The following is a 20,721-nucleotide window of genomic DNA, read 5'->3' as shown; positions in this document are numbered from 1 at the left end:
CGTCGAGTTCCTTAAAAAGCTACTCTCCGGGTCATTCTGATCCGAAAGGGGTCACGGAATCTTGCTGAATAATTTGCGAACCGGAAATTTTAGCGTGTACAAAGGGGGCAACTTGCTTTCAATCTTAAACCCGGATGTCATGTTTGTGAACAAACCGTTATACAAACCATGATAATGGTAACATATGGGATCGGCACATACATGTATATCTACCTAGTTATTATTCTACGCATATCGATTTGAAGCATCGTGACCCACGACGTGTATGGTTCATGCTAGGCGCACGAGGTACGGTATTGACAATAAAAACGAGTGAAATTTATCCACGCGACATCGTGTTACGGACATTCATGCGGTTTAAGTCAATGTAGCAAAGCCTTGGGGACGCCTGGCTGGTTGGTGTCTATCTGCAACGCATGGTTAGGGCGTGAGGAGGATGAACCTCGTACCCAATCGATCGCACACTTCATCTTATAAATGCAGTTCTATTCGCATTAAAAGGAGACAAAGTGCAGGGATTGGTAACAAGCGGGTAGAATGATACTGTATATTAGAAAACTAATTATACACCTCAGTCCATACCAGTAGAAATCTCCTAGGGAAGTAATAATTAATAATAATGTTTAATACAAAATGTTAAATTATGAGGGTACAAAATGAACAGTTATAAAAAAGATACATCTTTCAGAGAAATATTTCATTTCAAATATTAAATAAAAACTAATTCAAAACAAATAAATAACAATAGAAATTGTCCATGCACCAGAGAAATGTTAGTAACCATACAATATGCAAAAATGAAGACATCATATGATTCATTTAATTATTAAATAAATTAAACAAAATAACACCAAACCAACCCGAAAAAGCAACAACAACAACAGATCCAAAATAAATATATAAATAAATAAATAAATTTAATTAAAAACACACCGTTGGTTATTTCGGCTGCTTCGATTAAATTAAACATGCAGACAATTCCTCACAAAACATTAATTTTTCATATTTTTATTATTCTCGCGCTTCATCAGACTCTGAATCTTTCACTAGTTGGTTATTTTTAATTGAAAACAATTTAATAAACTGTGTTTAAATGATTTCACTTCACCCATAAAAAATATGTGTTTTATCTTTGCTCTAAAATGGAAATGTCCCGTGTGTGTTTGGTTAGGAAAACACTTTAAGTGGTTGTCACTCTACTGAACTTAAATATTTATCAATTGGCGTAACCTTTTAGCGTTATAGTGTGTGTTTAAAAAGCTTTAAGTGGTCACCTTGCGCGATATGATTTGAGAATATAGATCAGTGTTATTGACATGGAATGTATAAATGAATTAAATGCAGAAAAAATCGATGGGTTTTAATTTTTAGTTGGGATATCTTATTGAATTATACTACAAGGCATATTGTATGGTTTAAACATTGAATCAAGTATTGTGTTTAGACCTTGTCCTTTTATAGGAATAGCTTATAATGTTTCGGGACTAGACGACAGTATAGCTTGATTATAGGATATTTTAAAGAATATAAATAATATGTTTCAGTGTTAACATGGCTTCTTTTAAAGGTGTTTGTTTTTTATGAGAGCTATTCTAATATCACAAGGCCGGACGGCCGCTTTAAGTTGAGGGCTACCAACCCAAAACAACTGCCACTATCTCTTGGGGCTGAAACCGGGTAATCCCCTTCACAGTCCGTAATGATGTGTAAGCATGTTTATCACCCCCTTTAGGAACCTGATTGGTAGAGCATATTATTGTACTACTACTTTCACAACTTTTTACGAAGCAATTATGGATAAATGGCTTGTTCAAGGGCCCAAGTGCCATGGCCGGGATTCGAACCCACGCTCTGCTGTTTGGGTTCGGTGAACTAGGCCGCTGGGCCACGGCACAACATATTAAGAACGTAATGTATATGCAACTTGCAAGTACTTTTTCGAATAATCACAACATGTCAAAACTGATCCGGATTCCATGTCCCTGTGAGCCTGACCCATTTCCGGGTCAGGTTGACCTGAAAAAAGTCAGGCTCCAGTGGAGCCGGATCCGGGTTGATTCTGACGCAGGGGCCGATTTCCATAAACCATTTAAGACGAGTTTTCGGTATAACCATAGTGATTTGCATCGTGTCATCACATTTTCCTGGGCAATTAAAGTTTATTTGCAGCTACGATCAATCTTACCTCTTTGTGAAATCGAGCCAAGGAATTTTTTTAGAATGATCAATTATTCTAATTGTTGTTATTCCGTTCAGCAGATACAGTGTACTGGGTTTACACATGAAAACATGAACCTCAAATGTGCATGATTGCACGTCAAAGTAATGTCACGGTATAGCGGTAAGCCTCTATGGCTATTTGTTCATCAGCATCTACACGTTATATAGTCATTGATTTGTTAACACTTTAGTACTTCCTTCACAATAAGTAGAAGACGATTTTTTTGTATTGTCAAGGCTGCCAGGTCAGAGTTGTTTTCACCCAAGATTTTGATTCATGAGATAAAGATTAATAGGAAACCAACGTCAAGTTGATACCCGGTTATACATCATGATGAAATCAACGCAACTTCAACATATAAATCCCTTTTCACACGATATAAACTTAGCAGTGGTCCTTTGCTTAATTAAAGCATGGTTGTAAAATTTTACAAATTTCACAATGTTTGGACTGTCCCTAATGAAATCTTCTTAAAGGAACACGTTGCCTTGAATCGGACGAGTTGGTCAAAACAAAAGCGTTTGTAACCGTTTTTTATAAAATGCATATCGTTGGAAAGATGTTTTAAAAGTAGAATACAACGATCCACACAAGTTTGCCTCGAAATTGCGTGGTTTTCCTTCTACTGTGCGAACTATCACGGTCGGCCATTTATGGGAGTCAAAATGTTGACCCCCATAAATGGCCGACGTGTTAGTCGACAAGGTAAAAGGAAAACCACGCAATTTCGAGGCATGTTTGTGTGGATCATTGTGTCCTACTTTGACAACATCTTTCTACCCATATGCATTTTATAAAAAACGGTTACAAACGCTTTTCAAAGACCAACTCGACCGATCCAAGGCAACGTGTTCCTTTAATAATTGTCCATCCTTTATGCAAACATAATTTTCATACAAGGTGCATTTGGTAGAATTTTACAGTTACGCTGAAATTAAACAAGGGACCCTAGTTAAAATGTTGTCGTGTGAAAGGGCCTTAAGATTATCTTATGTCGTTATCTATGCACGAGGTCACGATATCGCTAAGGAAAGCAGTTCAACCTCAATGCGGAACTTTATCTCGAATGCGATACCCGCCAAGTTTCACTTTACCCACACACTGACGTAGGTTCAATTAATTAGTTCAATACATTTATATTATGCAGTTCATTCTCTACGGCGTAAATTACTAATTAAGTTTACTCTAGACGTGTAGACTCTAGACTCTAAATGCAGATTTGAAATTCCTTACGGTTGGAATTATATGGACAAGTTTGAACTCAACGTCCCTCACTTATCCCTGAAAACAGTTTAGGTCAGTCGTGATAGATTTATCGCTTTCTGTGACAGAACGAAAGTGTTTCTCTTTTAGAAGGAAATAATGGTTGTTATTGTTTTGATGTTATTTTATTAGGTTGTTTCTCTGTTTCTTTGTGGGGTTTGTTACGGAACTGGAATCGTGTCAAATATTTAAGCTGAGACAGTTTTGTGTCTAATGTGTCGATAATATTTTGATCGATGTCAGAGTTGATATTTTTGGGGGCGTTTTCCTGCTGTTGTAGTTCACTGTTGCGTTACAAACAGGATTGAACACTCTACAAATCCAAACATAAGGACCCCAATATTTAAATTTCATGTTTTTATATCATTGCACACGCACGCTATTTATGCTTCAATGATCGCTTTACATGTACGCTGCTGTTTGGTATGATATCTGCCACTTAACAATAACCACAGCGCTAAAAATACACTACAAACTAAACTAAAAACCACAATAGGGAATACTGACTATTCAATGACATTTTCAGCGCTTTGCTCTTTCTTTTTCGACACGATACGTCGATGGCTCTTTAGGCAAAATAAAATCGAATGTTGTGGCGTAGGATACGAAGCCGCCTAAAGCATGCATGGCTTTTTGAGTGCGCATATTATGCAGTGACAAACTAGTCATTGAGAACTCGAGAACAATGCCACAAATCTGAAGATTATAAAATCCATTTCCTGAGGTTAGTATGAGGTTTTCCCGCAAACGGGAGATTGATGTTTCGAGTGTGTTAATGCATGGTGTGTTAAACCTCTCTCTATGGTTTAAACGTTGATGTGAGGGCTGTGGTTTGTTTAACTCAGAACGGAACTTCGCATACACAATTCACGCTCCGTCGTCGGTGATTGCAACGTAATAAATGCCGCATCAATAATGTTGATAAAGGGTTTGCTGTTAAGTGCTGCAGGGAGAGGCAATGACGTGTTGTTACTCCGTTTAACCGATAGGAACAGAGTAACGAGTGTAGGTTTAAACCTTCTGCTGTTGTTTGGGGATTGTGAAAGCTGAGAGACGATATTTGGGTAGCTGGTCACAAGGTAGGCCATGATATAAACATTATGTGAGATAAGTAAGGTTAGCGGTGATGTCAAAATATCTTTTGTGGTGGCTTTAGGAAGAGCCGGTTTATTCTGCTCGATATGAAATAGATGAGTAATGAACACTTCAATACACGACAATCGCTGCCGAACATCGCTGCGTTTTTTTTTCTTTCTGTAATACATATGTGTAACGAGCTGCACATGGCGGACATTATGTGATTTGCTTGGATTGATATATTGTGGTTCTGTGTTATTTTAGTCTCAAATAATATTGAACAATGTTTTGAATTCTGATGTTAAAATGCGTTAACTGTTGTAAGAATTTTGAATGCATTTTAGGTTATTTGCATTTCATCCTAGGCTTACCATTTAGGAAGGTCATTCTCTCAATTTACGATTACGAAAGCTCCCTTTTTGATGAGCTGAATTAAGACGTCTTTCAACGGAAAGCTTAAGATCATGGTCAAGTCTTATGTCGCCTAAAAGTTTTCCTGTGAATTTGTTTTCTTCGAAATTCTCATTTTAGACTCATCCTCCGTATTCTCAGGGCGGGAAAACTAAGAAAGATTTGAGAGTATGAGAGTCTGTAGCCTAAAGTATTTATACACTAAGTGGCTTCGTAAACAGCACACAATTTGGCACGCAGTGACGCTCAAGGCGCTTCAATATTCTGTGGGAATTATGAGATCTATTCCTTTAAAGGCAGTGGACACTATTGGTTATTACTCAAAATAATTATCAGCATAAAACCTTTCTTGGTGACGAGTAATGGGGAGAGGTTGATGGTATAAAACATTGTGAGAAACGGCTCCCTCTGAAGTGCCATAGTTTCCGAGAAAGAAGTAATTTTCCACGAATTTGATTTCGAGACCTCAGATTTAGAACTTGAGGTCTCAAAATCAACCATCTAAACACACACAACTGCGTGTGACAAGGGTGTTTTTTCTTTCATTATCTCGTAAATTCGATGTCCGATTGAGCTTAAATTTTCACAGGTTTGTTACTTTATGCATATGTTGAGATACACCAACTGTGAAGGCTAGTCTTTAACAATTACCAATTGTGTCCACTGCCTTTAACATAGGCTATGTAATGGTTTACAAGGTGCTGTGGCGCAATATGTAGCCAATCAAACCAGGAACACCGGGGTGAACCCCTTCTCTTTTCGATATAAGTGCACCTGTGTTATTTACGTGCGTTACACAACATTTCATGTATTTATCTCGTTATTTTCAAGTTGGAATAAGTAATTTTCCAGAGCAAAATAGCAACTCTGCAGTCTTGAGGTAACAGTTTATTTGGATGTGATGTTTAAAGTGTGAAGCTCAACATTGTAATTGGCAGACGTTATCAGTCAATCGGTACGCAACACCGTGTCCCGAATCCGTGATGACGTCTGCCATTTTCAGTCTTGGATGAAATGAGCATCATGCCATCAAAATAATCCATATTGGATTGTGTGCATGCTGAGGTTGATCTTTATCCAGACGTATATTATGCTATGTGTATATCAATACTTTAGCACCAACAAAGAGACATAAAAACACCCAGATGTCTTGCATAATTGACCCTATGTATTTGTGCTTATTGTAAAGAATATTGTTTGTGTTTTACACAGAATTTGGTAAAGTATACCGAGTATGCAATGTTTATACACGTCGGAGTGTAAGGGTAGAACAAAAAATATTGTGAAATAGAAATACTTAAAAGTCTTTGGATAATTATATTTTCGAAAACCAGTATAATGAGAAGGTTAACTCTTGGCTTTGGCTAAAACTAACATTGGATCTGGCTAATACTAGCAATCCATAAGTTCCCGTCTACGCTTCGATTTTGGCTCTGCTGACGACTTAATGTGTGCTTATTCAGTCACTTTGATGTTGTTCTTACGGCGAAGGGCTGAATTAAAAAATGGCGTACGAAACCTTAGTGACGGAAGATGGACTCTGCATCGCGGCTGTATAGAAACATATTAAGCTACGGTGTATCGGCGCATCAGTCAGACTCTAAGGTAGATTTGCATATAAACTGGCAATGCGAGATCGTTTATTGTTGTAATAGGGTATACAGTCATAGCTAAATGGCCAACACGACTCGTAAAAAGAAGAAGAAAAAAAATTCCCTAATTGAACATTCGCTTCAATGAAGTGGCATTTTAAATTGGTTTTCTCTGTGTTTTTGGGGGTTGGTTTATCGTTCCATGAAATAGGCCTTTTAGTTTAAATAGCATCATTTAAAATTATGCTTTCCTTTATATTTATGCTACATAAAAAAAACCATGCCAAAACAACCTTGAAAGTTATCGCAATGATTCTCTTTTGTTTTTGTGTACATTTTATCGGAGTTGATGATACAGTACTAATAGTGGCTTTTTATAGCGCGCATGTCCGAAACAGTGACGCTCCTGGCTACAAACCAAACGATATTCGTAATCCTGATCTGTTAAAAATCTAGGCTTCGAACTGCCTCCAACGGGGAGAGCTCGGCGATCTAGTGGTTAGACATCTGCTCTTGCATGGCAAAGGACGTGGGTGTGAATCCCGTTCAAGTGATATGCCTGTGGAATTTGTTTCACATGACTCTGGTAAAGTGGGGAATATAGTGCTTAATATAACACATCGGTTTAAGGGGGAAAACATTTTTTTTCCACGCAAAATTAACATTTGTTGATGATACAAGATTTCTAACATATTCTTAACCGCAAACATTGTCCCCAAGAGTATTTCAGTGCATGATTCTGTATTCGCATCTGATGACGCACAATAAAATACAAAAATGTACATTTCAAGGTTTGGACAAAAATGAAAACAGAAGAACATTTATAAACAACACCACATTAAAAAGCACCCACAAATTTACAAAAGTAAATTTATAACCCAATGTTAAGGGTAAAGTCACTGATTAATGGTTTGTGTGTTATACGAAACCATTAATGATTAGATGCACGAATCTACTCCGTCTTTAGGTAGTTCCTGTTTGGAATTAAACACGTAACCAATGCTCCAGTCACGATTCAGGCCACGTCACGGTGGCATCTTATAACGGCCTTTCATTCTAAGGCTTTGATTTTGGCTAGAAGATTGTATCAATAAGACACTGAGAGCATCTGGGAATACTGCGTTAACAAATAACAGATTGATCTCGGGGAAACTATCTTAGTTAAAGTGGGGGCTTTTAAGGCAAAGAATGCCTTTGGTATTTGAACCCATTTTTTCTTGATGTCCGTTGACGTCATGATTATTCATATTTCGCTCTAAAGGAGTATCACATAATTGCCATTTTACACCACTTTAACGCGAGGATGTAGACTTGTAATTATCTCCCATCTTTCACGAGAACTTAATTTATTGGGAAAATTAGTACATCAAAATTGACCCTGGAGCTCCTCTTTAATATCGCCGGTTTTTTTTAAAGATTGTGTTTAAAATCGATCTTTGCCGTAACAAAATCTGAGGGCTTGAAAGGTGAAGATTGGCATGTATGCACGTAGGCTTTACTGCGAACATTACATAGCAGGAACAGTTGTATTGCATTTTTTGCAATTTTGAGCATTCACTGACATTTTTACAGTTGGGTATTTATGTCTTTGTATGTTTTAGGACCTCCTCGTTGTGCTATGTGGCCGTTCACACTCGGCATATTGCATAGGACAGTTATTATTAGCCATTCAGTGCATGCATTGTGATGTTAAAAAAGGCGTTTATGACGTCATTGCATTTCACGGGTTGTTATTTTAGAGCATCAGTTGGTGATTGTGAAATAACAAAAGTTGACTTATTTTTGTACTTCTCAGTTCTGTTCTGAGCAGCCGTTTCAAAGTGAAGATGAAATCAGTGAAACTCGATTATTTGGTATGACAGTCTTGAGAAACCGCAATACGATTCTTTCCGATCGGTTAGATAAATAAATGATTTATTATTTTGAAAATACAACAACAGATTTTACAATCAGAAGATGAAATTGCGTCTAAATTCACATTAAATAAACAAAATGTAAAATAAAAAGTATATTTTAAAGCAATTAATGAAACATACTTTAAAGGCATTAGACTTAATATACTTGTCGGAAAAGTGAGGAAGAGACAACAAGAGTGATCAAAGGGTGAAGGCAAGACAGCAGGGAAGTAGATAGCCAAGACAATAAATAAAACAACATTCTGGAGGTGAATGCAGTCATAACAAAACAAGAGAAGAAATTGCAAGGCAATATATGTGGCCTGGTATAAACAGGTGATGGCGTTATTGTGTTTTCTGTCTCTGTCCTCTGCGCCAGGATAAACTTGATTGGGTCCGGTTTGTAAATAGGAGTTATTGGAAAAGTAGTGAAGTAACAAAGGTGTTTGTAACATTCTATTTATAGCAAACGACCACAATCTTCCTGTTTATTTTGTCGAGATTGAGTGTTACCGCAATTAGTGTGAGCTTGTTTACACCTTGTACACACGATGACGTCATCAACACCATCTCGCTCAACAGGACAACATTTGACGTGTCCGATTTATAATGACTGACGTTACGAGCTCTCGTTAAAGAGCTTATTTAAGCAGAGGCAATCTAGGAAATCACCACTACCAATAGTATACAAACATGACATGGTAACTTAGCTCTGCGAACAACTGTACATTGGACAGCTATTAATAAGTTTGTTGTTGGAAACTTTAAATACAGTCAGTCACTGCCGACTGTCAGTAATAGATGTAGATTTATCCGCTGTTTTCTAAGGTATGCAGCGAATGCGTTCATCAACGTCCGCATCGTGCATCAACGTCCGCATCGTGCGTCAACGTCCGCATCGTGCATCAACGTCCGCATCGTGCATCAACGTCCGCATATAAGCGACGGACTTGATTTTTGTCTCAGTGATGTGAGGGTTGCCCCTAGCAACAATGGCAACCGCGTTTATCTTAGCAGCTGTTCTTACTCAGTGGAGCGCAAAGAGCATTCACGATCTATAGACTGTGACGTGTACAATTGTTTTTGGGATCATAATTATCGAAACACCTGACACTGCTAGTTTTGGGAAAGTATTAAGTTGTAAAGAATGTATATTTGGTTTGCGGTAACGCCATGTGTGTGTCTACTTGCTGGGTAGATTATGTTATTTTGAGAACTTGTTTTGCTATAGTATTCTACGTAGGCCTATAAAGGAGCCAGATATTTCTGAATTTTCGCTTCGGTTATTTATTTCAATTAAAGTTTAATCATATGTTTACGTTTGCAACGTTCGCTCATAACTGCATTATAAATCCAATCGATCAATTCCAATTTCGTACATCCTGTCGCAGCACAGAGTATATTACCATCGACTATATTCCAGATCGCGTATTATTAGCTGGTGTCTAGCGCATTAGATCACACATTATCATTTATCTATTATATCTTCACTGTAAGTAAATTGAAAAATAAAATGTAGCTATTACCCTGAGCAACGAATAGATCGCCATATTTAATTTGATAATGCGTCTATCGCATTAGATCATACATTTTTTGGGTCCTATATCTCACAATATCTCTTTAAAAACGGCAATTATATCCATGAGCTGAGAGTATATTACGCCATCTCTTACGTCACTAACACGCTATTTATATTGATTTGCGTCTATCGCATTAGTGCACATATTATTATAAGTTTATATCACATTAAATCTGTTTAAAAACTGCATCAATGTCCATGAGCTGAGAATGGTACGCCATCTCTGACGTCACTAACATGCTATTTAATACTCTTGGTTTCTACCTAAAAAGAAACCTTTCATGATGAAGAGTAAAAAAGTACGGTAATTAAAACGACTGTCACTTTTATTTAACGCGAACACATAAGAAACTAGTCACCTTTATAATAATAAAACAATAACTGTATTATAACGACTTTCAGTTTTTGTTAACGCGATAAGGAGATTCATTTGCGGAATATTTTAGTTGAATGTGCTTCTATTTCAAGAAAGGGTTTCTATATTTTGATATACACTAGAATGTGGAACCCCAGGACAAACCAGAAAGGAACACAACATGTCTCAATAGAGAAATTCTAACGACTGGGGTGACCCACAAGGAAATTTGTGTACAAAGTCTATGGGGGATGTTAAAGGAACACGTTGCCTTGGATCGGTCGAGTTGCTCTTTGAAAAAGCATCTGTAACCGTTTGTTATAAAATGCATATGATTAGAAAGATATTGTTAAAGTATAATATGATCTACACAAATATGCTTTGAAATAGCGTGGTTATCTCTGTACTTCTTCGACTCGCATAAAATAATGGCCGACCGTGTACTGTTAGTTCGTGACGTAAAAGGGAAAACCGTGCAATTTTGAGTGATACTAACTTGTGTGGGCCGTTATATTCTACTTTTAAAACATCTTTCTAACCATAATATATGCATTTCATAACAAACGGCTTCAATATAGACCAACTCGTCCGATCCAATGCAACGTGTTCCTTTAAGTACACGGACAAAGCAAAGAACAAAGATGTCCCCACAGGGATGTAACAATAGAATATGCGTGTATACCTTTAGATATTCACAGAACTGTAAATAATTCTGTAAACAAAAATCGTGTGTACAGAAGGTAGCGGTTTGGTATTAAGTGTAGACATATTTTCATTACACGCACACTTTTTTTGAACGGTCAGAACTGTAATTATTTCTCAATATAAAAATTAAATTAACATAAGGAAGGATGCATAGCGGTGTGTTTTTTACTGAAGAAATATTTTCAGTACTCGTAAATTATGTCTAGACGGAATATAGGCTTATAACAGAACTATTAATTTCTTCATATAAAAAATACATAGCGGTTTGGATTCAATGAAGAAATATTTTCATGACTGGTAAATATAGATATGTTTGAATGGGAAATGTTCACAGAACTGTAATTATTTCTCTATAAAACAATTATATTCGCATAATGATTTGGTTTTCATCGTAGAAATATTTTCACTACTAGTAAAGTTTGTCGGGGATATATCACAAAACTGTAATTATTTCTCAAGTTAAAAATAACATTCGTATAAGGAAGGTAGGCCTACTAAAGAAATATTTGTATTCCTCGTAAATTATGTCTGAACCCCGAGACATGTTCACAAAATGGCTCGTTCCGCCGTAATCTCCTAACGGCAGTTATGAATGAATAAATGATGAAGGAATTCGCTCGTCACATGTCCAGTCAATTCTGATGGTTTAAGACTGCGTTTTGTCACTCACAGTTCTCGGATGTATCAGCAGTTTCGTTACAACAGCTGGTCGATGTTTTCCATCAAGTGCTATTCGTTTGGAGTGAATGGAATAGTTTGTTTAATATAGTGCTGTCATCATCGTGTATGTTTCCTGTGTATACTTTACTAACAATGTAGATTGATTTTGTTTTCGATGAGAAAGGGAACCAATTTTGTTTCGTTTGTAGTCTCTATTTGGTTTGGAATCTGACTCGACTACTTCAAAGGCAGTGGGCAATATTGGTAATTACACAAAATAATTATGAGCATAAAACCTTGGTAGCGAGTAATGAAAAGTAGTTGTTGGTGAATACGTTGTGAGAAACGGCTCCCGCTGAAGTAACGTATTTTCGAGAAAGAAGTAAGTTTCCACGAATTTGATTTCGAGACCTCAGAATTAGATTTCGAGGTCTCGAAATCAAGCAACTGAAAGCACACAACTTCGTGTGATAATGGTATTTTGTTCTTTCATTGTTATTCTCGCAACTTTGATAACCGATTGAGCTCAAATTTTCACAGTTTTGTTATGTTATGCATATGTTGAGATACACCAAGTGAGAAGACTGGTCTTTGACAATTACCAATAGTTACCAGTGTCTTTAAAGGCTGGGTCGTAGATTGGTTTCGTCGTCACAATGTTAATTATTAATATATATAGGCAACATTATAAAGACAAACAAAAGTTAAAGTCACTTGAAATAATTTTAAAAGTTTCAGCTTAATGTCTACTTGCGAAGAAAAATAAAACTGTCATGGTATTTCACAAGAATGTTGAATCCATCCACTGCTAAATTAGCAGTGACATCGGGTACCAATCTCATATCAGACCGAAACATTCACCAAAGGACATCGACCCTCGGAAATCTGCGAAACGATGCATGAATCGTTTCGCAGGTTTTCAGTATCTTCGTGTGAAACATTAACAAAATCATAATTACTTTGACAGAACACCTTCCTCAAAACATAGTTAATACTGTCAACAGCTGTAGTGCCTTTATGGTCATGATTTGTTTTAGTGTTTACCAATCTATGACCACACCTCAATCCACGTATCGAAGCCATGTGTTTTGGACATGGCTTCAACATGGCGACCGAAATGGGAGCCTTAGCCAGAATATAATCCAATGTCTGATTTTTTTAAATACAAAGCCCTCCGTCTGACTTTAATTCAATACCTCGACCATAAAAATCCTTGAAAGTGACGAGTAGATTTGTATGATTTGTCCTACTCTGGCAGTCACGTCTTTTAAGACGTTTTTTTATATTATACGTTCTTAAAATAACACCCATGTACGTCGGTTGCGTCGTGACAAACTGCGAGTCCATGAATTATATCACGGAGTATTTTAGAGTTGGGAAAAGCATGCGGGTAAACCATCAAAATACGAGCGTCGTTGATAATTGATGGCAATGTTGAAGGTAGTGACACCTCCTGCTACACATGGCATTACGACTCCGTCGACATTTTCATAACTCTTTCTTGTGTTAAAGACACTGGATATTAACAAAATAATTGTTTGTATGAAAACTTACTTGGTAACGAGCAATGGAAAGCTATCGATAGTATAAAACATTGTGAAAACGGCTCCCTCTGAAGTAACGCATAGTTTTGAGAAAGAGGTAATTTCTCACTCAGATAATATAAGACTCAAGCTGAAGCAAATTATGCAACAACGGTGTTTTTTCTTTCATTATTCTATTGCAACTTCGATGACCAATTGAGCCCAAGGTTTTTTTTATTATGCATATGTTGGGTTACACTAGGTGAGATTACCAGTCTTTGACAACTTCCAAAGGTGTCCGGTGCCTTTAAATGCTGTCATGGTTTTTACAGGCAACACGAACTCGCAATTTAAGATGTCCGGTTCTAATCATAGTGCTTGGTTTGTCATTATGTTATAGCTCCTTGGACTGCATAATTAAGTTGTGATGCTTTTAATACAATTTAGGAGGTCGCCGAGTCTCGGTATTTTCTTTTATAGTCAAATTCAGCGGCGGGTATTTTCTATACTGATGTTATTGGTTTAGATTTCTAAGTTTGATACTTGAGTGAGGCAGAAGACTTCATTACATTTACACATAATTTTTTATCCATCACTTCACATGCTAAAGTGAAAAACAAATAACATTGAGTCGGTTTTGGTTTCACACTGATGTAAAAGCTTCCTGGAGTCATAATTGAGCCGGGTTACGGGTCCTGGTGTTCTGACCCTTTTGGGGGTCAGACTGACCGGGAAACTGGTTAGAAATGAGATTTTAGATTTTGTGTAACTTAGTGGAGTAAATTTGACCATTTTGATCACTGAGATTTTAGGTCCCATAGGATTCGGAACTTGGTCAATTCTGACCAGGAACTGGGTCATTTCTGACCCAGGGACTTTTGGAGAGTGGCTACTGTTAAACTGACATTTTTAAAGCGTCATGAGACCGACTCCCAGTGGAATTTTTAAGTTTTGTAGTATTGTAAGAACTATAAAAAAAAAATCCCTTTCCCTTTCACCCGTCCACCATCTTCGAATGGCTTGGTAAATGGATGTTCTTAGATGTTAATATTATGAGACAGGCACTGCTTGGTTGGCCTGCTGGTGACAACATGTGTTGACTGACTATTCCTCTATGCTGTAACCATGAAGCAATGCACTACATCCCTGGGGTTTTGGGCAGTACTTGATGTAATTACTGCAGTTGTTGAATTAAGCAGATTATGAAAACACCACAGTAAATAGCCGTTGAATTAAGCAGATTATGAAAACACCACAGTAAATAGCCAAATGTGTGCAGTGCATAAAGCGTAATAAGTCTCGCTTGTTTTGTTTTTCTCTGCGTCGATGGATTGAGATACAAAAAAGAACGTATGTCTGAAAACACTTTAAGGAGAATTTTCTCCATCTTATGGATTATGGTGTGGATACTTTGTTTATCATACTTTTCAATAGAGGTCAAAGGTTAGCGGGCAAAAACTGTACACAATTCTGTGGAGTCTGTGTTTTGATTGTATCCGTTTAGGATACTCAAAATAGTCTTAACTCGAGATAAGTCCAAACTCTTTCTGGTCGTTTTGGTACGAACAGAGTGCGTCAGCTGACCTCAATATTGCCAAACTGCGCCGCCGGGTTTGAGAACAATTATACGGCAGTGAATCATGTCTTTGTGTATGAATCGCCAGGCTTCGGTGATCAGCACGTGACCTTGATGAAAGTTCGAACGGGTCATAGGTTTAGAGGAATGACTAAAATGCACACGACCACACCTAAACAATACCAAATGTCATAAATGCACTCAGAATGGCAGGTGGACCTTAGTGATCCGGTTCGTGGGGTCCTGCTTGTTTGTGCCTTCCTCTATGGTTTGTGAGGTGGGCCGGGGGGGGGGGGGCAGTGTCCATTGTGAAAAGACACCAGAAGGCCCTCCGTAAGCCCGAACGAACAACTCTGTGTTGCAGTCACTGAGTTGGCATTCCTTACATTTGTTCTGTTAAAAATATCATATTTGTCATTATTGTTAATTGTGTGTTTGAACGTGTGTAAGTCCACAGAGTGTTGCAAGTCCCTGCATTATGTTGACCTTTTTTTAGTTAGGTCCACACATTGTAAAAACACACGCGCTCCATAGCTCTGAGTTGAAACCACTCTGTGGACTTTCCTTTGTACTGTACATGTAAGGAAAATCATATTCCTCAACACTGGTGAAGACCTTGTGTTGAAGTCCACAAAGTGTTTTCAAGCTATGCTATGTATGGACCTCTTTTGTTCACAGGTTCACACTTCGTATGTAATGATTACGCAATCCGACAACGGACAACCATCAACTAGTAGCAATGCCGTATCCTTATAGTTGCAGATGTTGTTTTGCATAATTGTTAATTTTTTTAATGAAACAACGCTAGCCAAACAACACGTGTTGAAATACAGGAAATAATGCATAATCGACAAACAGAATCGTTCGCTTAAGATTAACTCATTGAGTTATTAATATCTGATAGGATTTTTATGCTGACAACCTGGTGTTCCTAACACTATTTATAAATGTGATTGATTGGGAAATTCCTGACCGGATGTTGGAGATTGAATATAGGCCTAAGGATTAGACTGATTATAGATGCTTCAATTGTTTTAATTGATTATAAGGAAACTCATAAAGCTTTTCATTTTTGTTATTTGCAGACTGACGGGGAACTGCCCGATTATAACGTCAAAGACCTCGACCCCAACGCACATCCAGCCCCTGCAGAGATGTTACACTATCTAGGCGGACCTAGGTCCGAGGACGGCAGTTACGTCCATGCGGATCTTACCAAGTAAGCGTGATAGCTGTTTTTTAGATTTTATTCCCGAAACATACTGGGGCATTTTCGAAACCAAGGTTGGGACTGGCTCTGGCTTTGGATCCGCCCGTCTGTCTGAAGCCCATTAGATCAAAACACATGATTTCTAAATAGCTGACCAAACCAAAGCCAAAGCCAACAGCCCATGCCGCGGTTTCGAAAACGGCACTCTTTAGTATGAATATGTCTTCATTTACCTTTTTCGTTTTACGTATCAGCCATCTTTGTTCAACCATTCAAGCAATGTTAACAAATTGAGGCTGAACAGAAACGTATCCTGGGCCCAATTTCACAAAGCCTGTGACAGCACAAAACTTGCTAAGCTCAGGAAAATAGTGCTTAGCAAATACAGGTTACCAGCCAACATTCTATAAAGTTAACACTGTTGTAACTGGTGCCCCACTCATTTTTTGCTTGGCAAATAAATTTGTTAAGCAGTATTTTTCTGCTAAACAGCTTTATGAAATTGGGCACTGGCTCTTTTATCAACGTTAAAGCCAAATGCATTTTACTTATATTGGTTACAAGGTACTCGACTGCACCATAATAATATGAAGGTTCTTTATATAATTTCTCCAAGAGGTCAACAGTGTATACATAGTTGTTAAGTTTGTTTGTTGTTTGTTTGTTTGTTTATCGTGTACCCTCGTCATGTTGTGTACACCCTTTTTGTTTTCTTTAATTCGTATTGAAATACAAACATTCATCTTTAAATACTCGTTAAATACACCGACAAAGGAAGCACTTTAATAACAAATACTTTATTGTTTTAAAGATGCGCAAAATTAATATCCGCGGTAGTTGCGTGCAATAATTTGTTTAAAATCAACGTCATGAGAGATGCCTCTGCCGCCTACGCTATATCGTTATGAAACGGAAAACCTATAATTAGCATAAAGTGAAGCTAACATGACTTCGCCATCTTGTTTGTCACTCTAAGGATTGTTTCCTAGTAATTGATATCAAGTCTACATCACTCAGCCATACGTTTTCTGCGAATTGACTACATTGGAAACATTCCGTTTTTAAAGGGACACATTTCCCTCAAATCTCTTATGATGTTGCTGGTTGCAAATACTCCCTATCAATTTTAAAGGGAATGTGCGTTTGATCACTCTTAAAATTTACACCAATGCAAATTGTTGGTTATTTGATAGAGTAGAAAGTATTTTAGGAATCTTCTCACAGGAAGCATTTTTTGAATGAATGTGGTCATGGAAAATACATCAGTTGTTATTCCCCCAAAATTTGAACATGGGAAATGTTCCTCATAGTATTGTGGAGTCAATAATTTTGTTTGACAAAATGGCGGACCGTATTGTTTTACGAAGTATTTTGGAAAACTACACAATTTCCATGGCATTATTTGTGTGGGTTATTATATTCTACCGTTAAAATACCATTGTATTCATTTCATAACGAGCGTTTTTAGATGCTATTTATAGCTCAAACTGCTCACGCCGAAGGTAATGTGTATTCACCGTTTTAAACAGGGGCATGATTGGGGGGGGGTGCGTTTTTGCTGAGTTGGCAGAGCGGCAAAATCATATTTTAATCAGTCAATTATTAACCAAGGGTCCCTGGTTTGTTCAGATGGTCAGTTGCGAGAGAAATTAAGGAGTTATTTTGATCACAAGAATATTGATATTTCCTTCTTTTGTATAATCTTAAAGGTTCCCAAAGGACCCGCGTTTTTCTGTAATTGAAAAATATGAAAAGATCGTTTTATTACAAGGTTTCTTATTAGACGAAACGAGCTTGAAAGGGAAGTCTTTTTTTATAATTGATATTTATTTCAAAAAGATGTTGACGAGCATTAATTGAATACAATCAATATATTCATATAGAGGGACAGTCTGCCTTCGGATTGGGTACTTTAAATCAAAACCGAAACTTCGTCAGATGCATCAGCAAACATACCTATTTTGGGCAACAAATAGGAGCAAATAATTTTGTTAAGGCATCCAGAAAAAGTGTGAAAATTACAGCCAAGCGAGGTTATTAATTTACATACAATGGGGGTTGCTATGCGATCCAATGAGAGTTTAGGTTGCTATGCGATCTAATGAGAGTAAATAAGTCAGAACAAAAGGATGGTCAATGAAAAGGTGGATTACTGGACCATAAAGGTTGTAAATGCATTCAAAGTATAGAGGAGCATAAATTTATTTATATGAATAGGCTATGATTGTTTGTCTCTTTTATTTTCTTTCAAGCCAATTAGTCACGTCCTTCACCTAATTGCTTTTAGTTTTACCCCAAAGAATATCGACGACTAAACACATTCTTTAAATACAGAAGAGCTGCTTAATTAGCATAAAACATTGCAATTAAAAAACCTTTGTAGTATAAAACATTGTGAGAAACTACTCCATCTGAAGTAACCTAGTTTTTGAGAAAGAGTTAATATATCACTGAATATTTTCATCTGAGAAAGACAATTCAGGCCCGATGAAGTCTTTCTCTGGCTTCTGAAAGCACACAAATTTCTTCATTAAATTCTTTATTTTCTTGCAACCTCGATGACCAACCGAGCCCAATTGTTCACAGATTTGTCATTTTATACATATTTTTGGGATACTCGCAAGTGAAAAAAAAACGGTCTTTGACAATTACCAAACGTGTCCAGTGCCTTTCTACATCATTTTAAATAGAGCTATGTTACATCAACAGATTCTCGTGACCGTCTCACTAGTGACCAATCTCACAATTTAATTGCCATTAACGGGCTTCCGTGTAATCTCATTTCTTCGAAACTCGAGGAAGAGTATCATTTCTTAAGGTCAATGAGCTTAAGTGGCACAACTTGAGACAAACAACCGTAGTGTAAAGGAAGATTGATGTCATTATTTAAGACAGATCGCATTTTCAAGTTTATAATTGGAAATGTTGTTATGATCTGATAAACACTGTGCCGTGAGATTCTCGGAATTGGTATTGCATCTCGATGATAAATATTATTGTATGATGGTCGTTCATTAATATTTCTGAAAATAAATATTGATTTGCTCATTGTGACCGAATGGTTTTAGCCATTGTTGGATAATATATATATATCGAAGTCTTATATAGCGCACGTATCTACCAAACAAGGTACTCAAGGCGCTGAGTATATACATTTATACAGAAAGATAAATTGCAGTGATGGATTCTGAGACCTAATTATTTAGTACAAGGTGTTACGGCGCATATAGCAGCCACAACCAGGAACACCGCGGCGAACCCCTTCTCTTTTCGACAAGTGTACTGGGTTATTTAACATGCTTTACACAACACATGGGATTAACGGCTTTACGTCCCATCCGAAAGACGAAGCAATTGTTAAGTGTCTTGCTCAAGGACACAAGTGTCACGGCTAGGGATTCGAACCTAAACTCTGCTGACCAGAAACACCAGAGTTTGAATTCGGTGCTCCTAACCGCTCGGCAGCCACACTACCTTAATATACACGACCACCATGTAACCGTGTTATAAATAAATTGTTGGTGTAATATAAGCTGGTACCACTTTCCAAGTATATTCCGTCGTTAGTTCTATCATGGTATTAGTTTTAATTTCATGTTAGAATTCGGTTCGTTATTTTTTGTAGAACCAGATTTTGGACTTCACAAAATTGCGGAACGAATTTCCTGCTAGTTGTATTTCAAAAAGTCTTATTGTGCTTATTAAATAACTACTCACTAATAACAAAACACTTGTTTGTTTTGTGTTTGTGCATGGTGACTCTTTAAACTATACAAGACAATGAGACATTTAACAGTTATGAGAGATTTTAAGGGCGATGTGATGAAACTTGAATGACGTAGTGTTTATTTATCTGTGTGAATTCAGAGAGAGGCTTCGTCAGCTTGCCACAGCGAGGCTAGCCGAGCAGGGTCGACGGGTCATGCAGGAAGCTAACTTTCTCTTCCAACAACAAGAGGCGGCAGCTGCAATGCAACGTAATGTAAGGATACCAGACTATATCACTGATGGGCCCACTTTCATAAAGCCTGTAAGCACACAAGTCTGCTAAGCAAAGAAAAAATTGCTTAGCCAAAAACAAGTTACCTGCCAACATTCAATAAATTTCACACTGTTGCGACTGGTCTTCCACTAATTTTTTTTGCGTAATAAATAAATTTGTTAAGCAGTGTTTTCTGTTATACAGCTTTATGAAATTGAGCCATTGTTTTTGCAGTGTAGTATTTGTTCTTTCAAATAAGTGCCAGAGACTAAAAGTGTCAATGTCTTTGTGGGCCTGCTCTTTTCTGTGATGGGAAACTTTAAACTGCAATACCATTCTGGTGTAATGTTATCTCATTTCCGTCAACAACTTGACAAATGCGGGTACCAGCACACACTGTTAAAACAGTTTTAGAATTTCAACACGTCCAAGCATATTGTACCCACGCCACTATTTCACATGTGTACGGTACCATATAACACGTTTAGATTCTTGTATTTTTGATTGCTACAAACCATGTGAGCAGGTGTCAAATTAATGATAAGCATGGTTATCTTTTAAACATTGTTTAAAAAGTGGGTATAAAATTTGCGTACAACTGATCAACCACATCGCACCTAATCTTCCAGAATCCTCTTTGCGGACATCCAAATCGCGGCAGGAGGACAATTT

General features: G+C 37.3%; 1 protein-coding gene across 3 annotated transcripts in view; it reads left to right on the top strand.

Annotated features, from left to right (window-relative positions):
- LOC139945036 (uncharacterized) overlaps positions 1 to 20,721 on the top strand; it is a 57,662-nt gene that overhangs the window by 25,372 nt on the left and 11,569 nt on the right. For 2 of the 3 annotated variants that reach the window (XM_071942285.1, XM_071942287.1), the window contains 2 exons: positions 15,943 to 16,076; positions 19,935 to 20,049. In XM_071942285.1, the coding sequence (XP_071798386.1) occupies positions 15,943 to 16,076; positions 19,935 to 20,049 (249 nt within the window). Of the gene's footprint in view, positions 1 to 4,223; positions 4,564 to 15,942; positions 16,077 to 19,934; positions 20,050 to 20,721 lie in introns of those variants that run through there. The other variant, XM_071942286.1, reaches the window with a different exon arrangement.

This window comes from Asterias amurensis, chromosome 12 (genome assembly GCF_032118995.1).
Source record: "Asterias amurensis chromosome 12, ASM3211899v1".
Taxonomy (NCBI): domain Eukaryota; kingdom Metazoa; phylum Echinodermata; class Asteroidea; order Forcipulatida; family Asteriidae; genus Asterias; species Asterias amurensis.
This window is presented reverse-complemented; position numbering and strand designations above follow the sequence as displayed.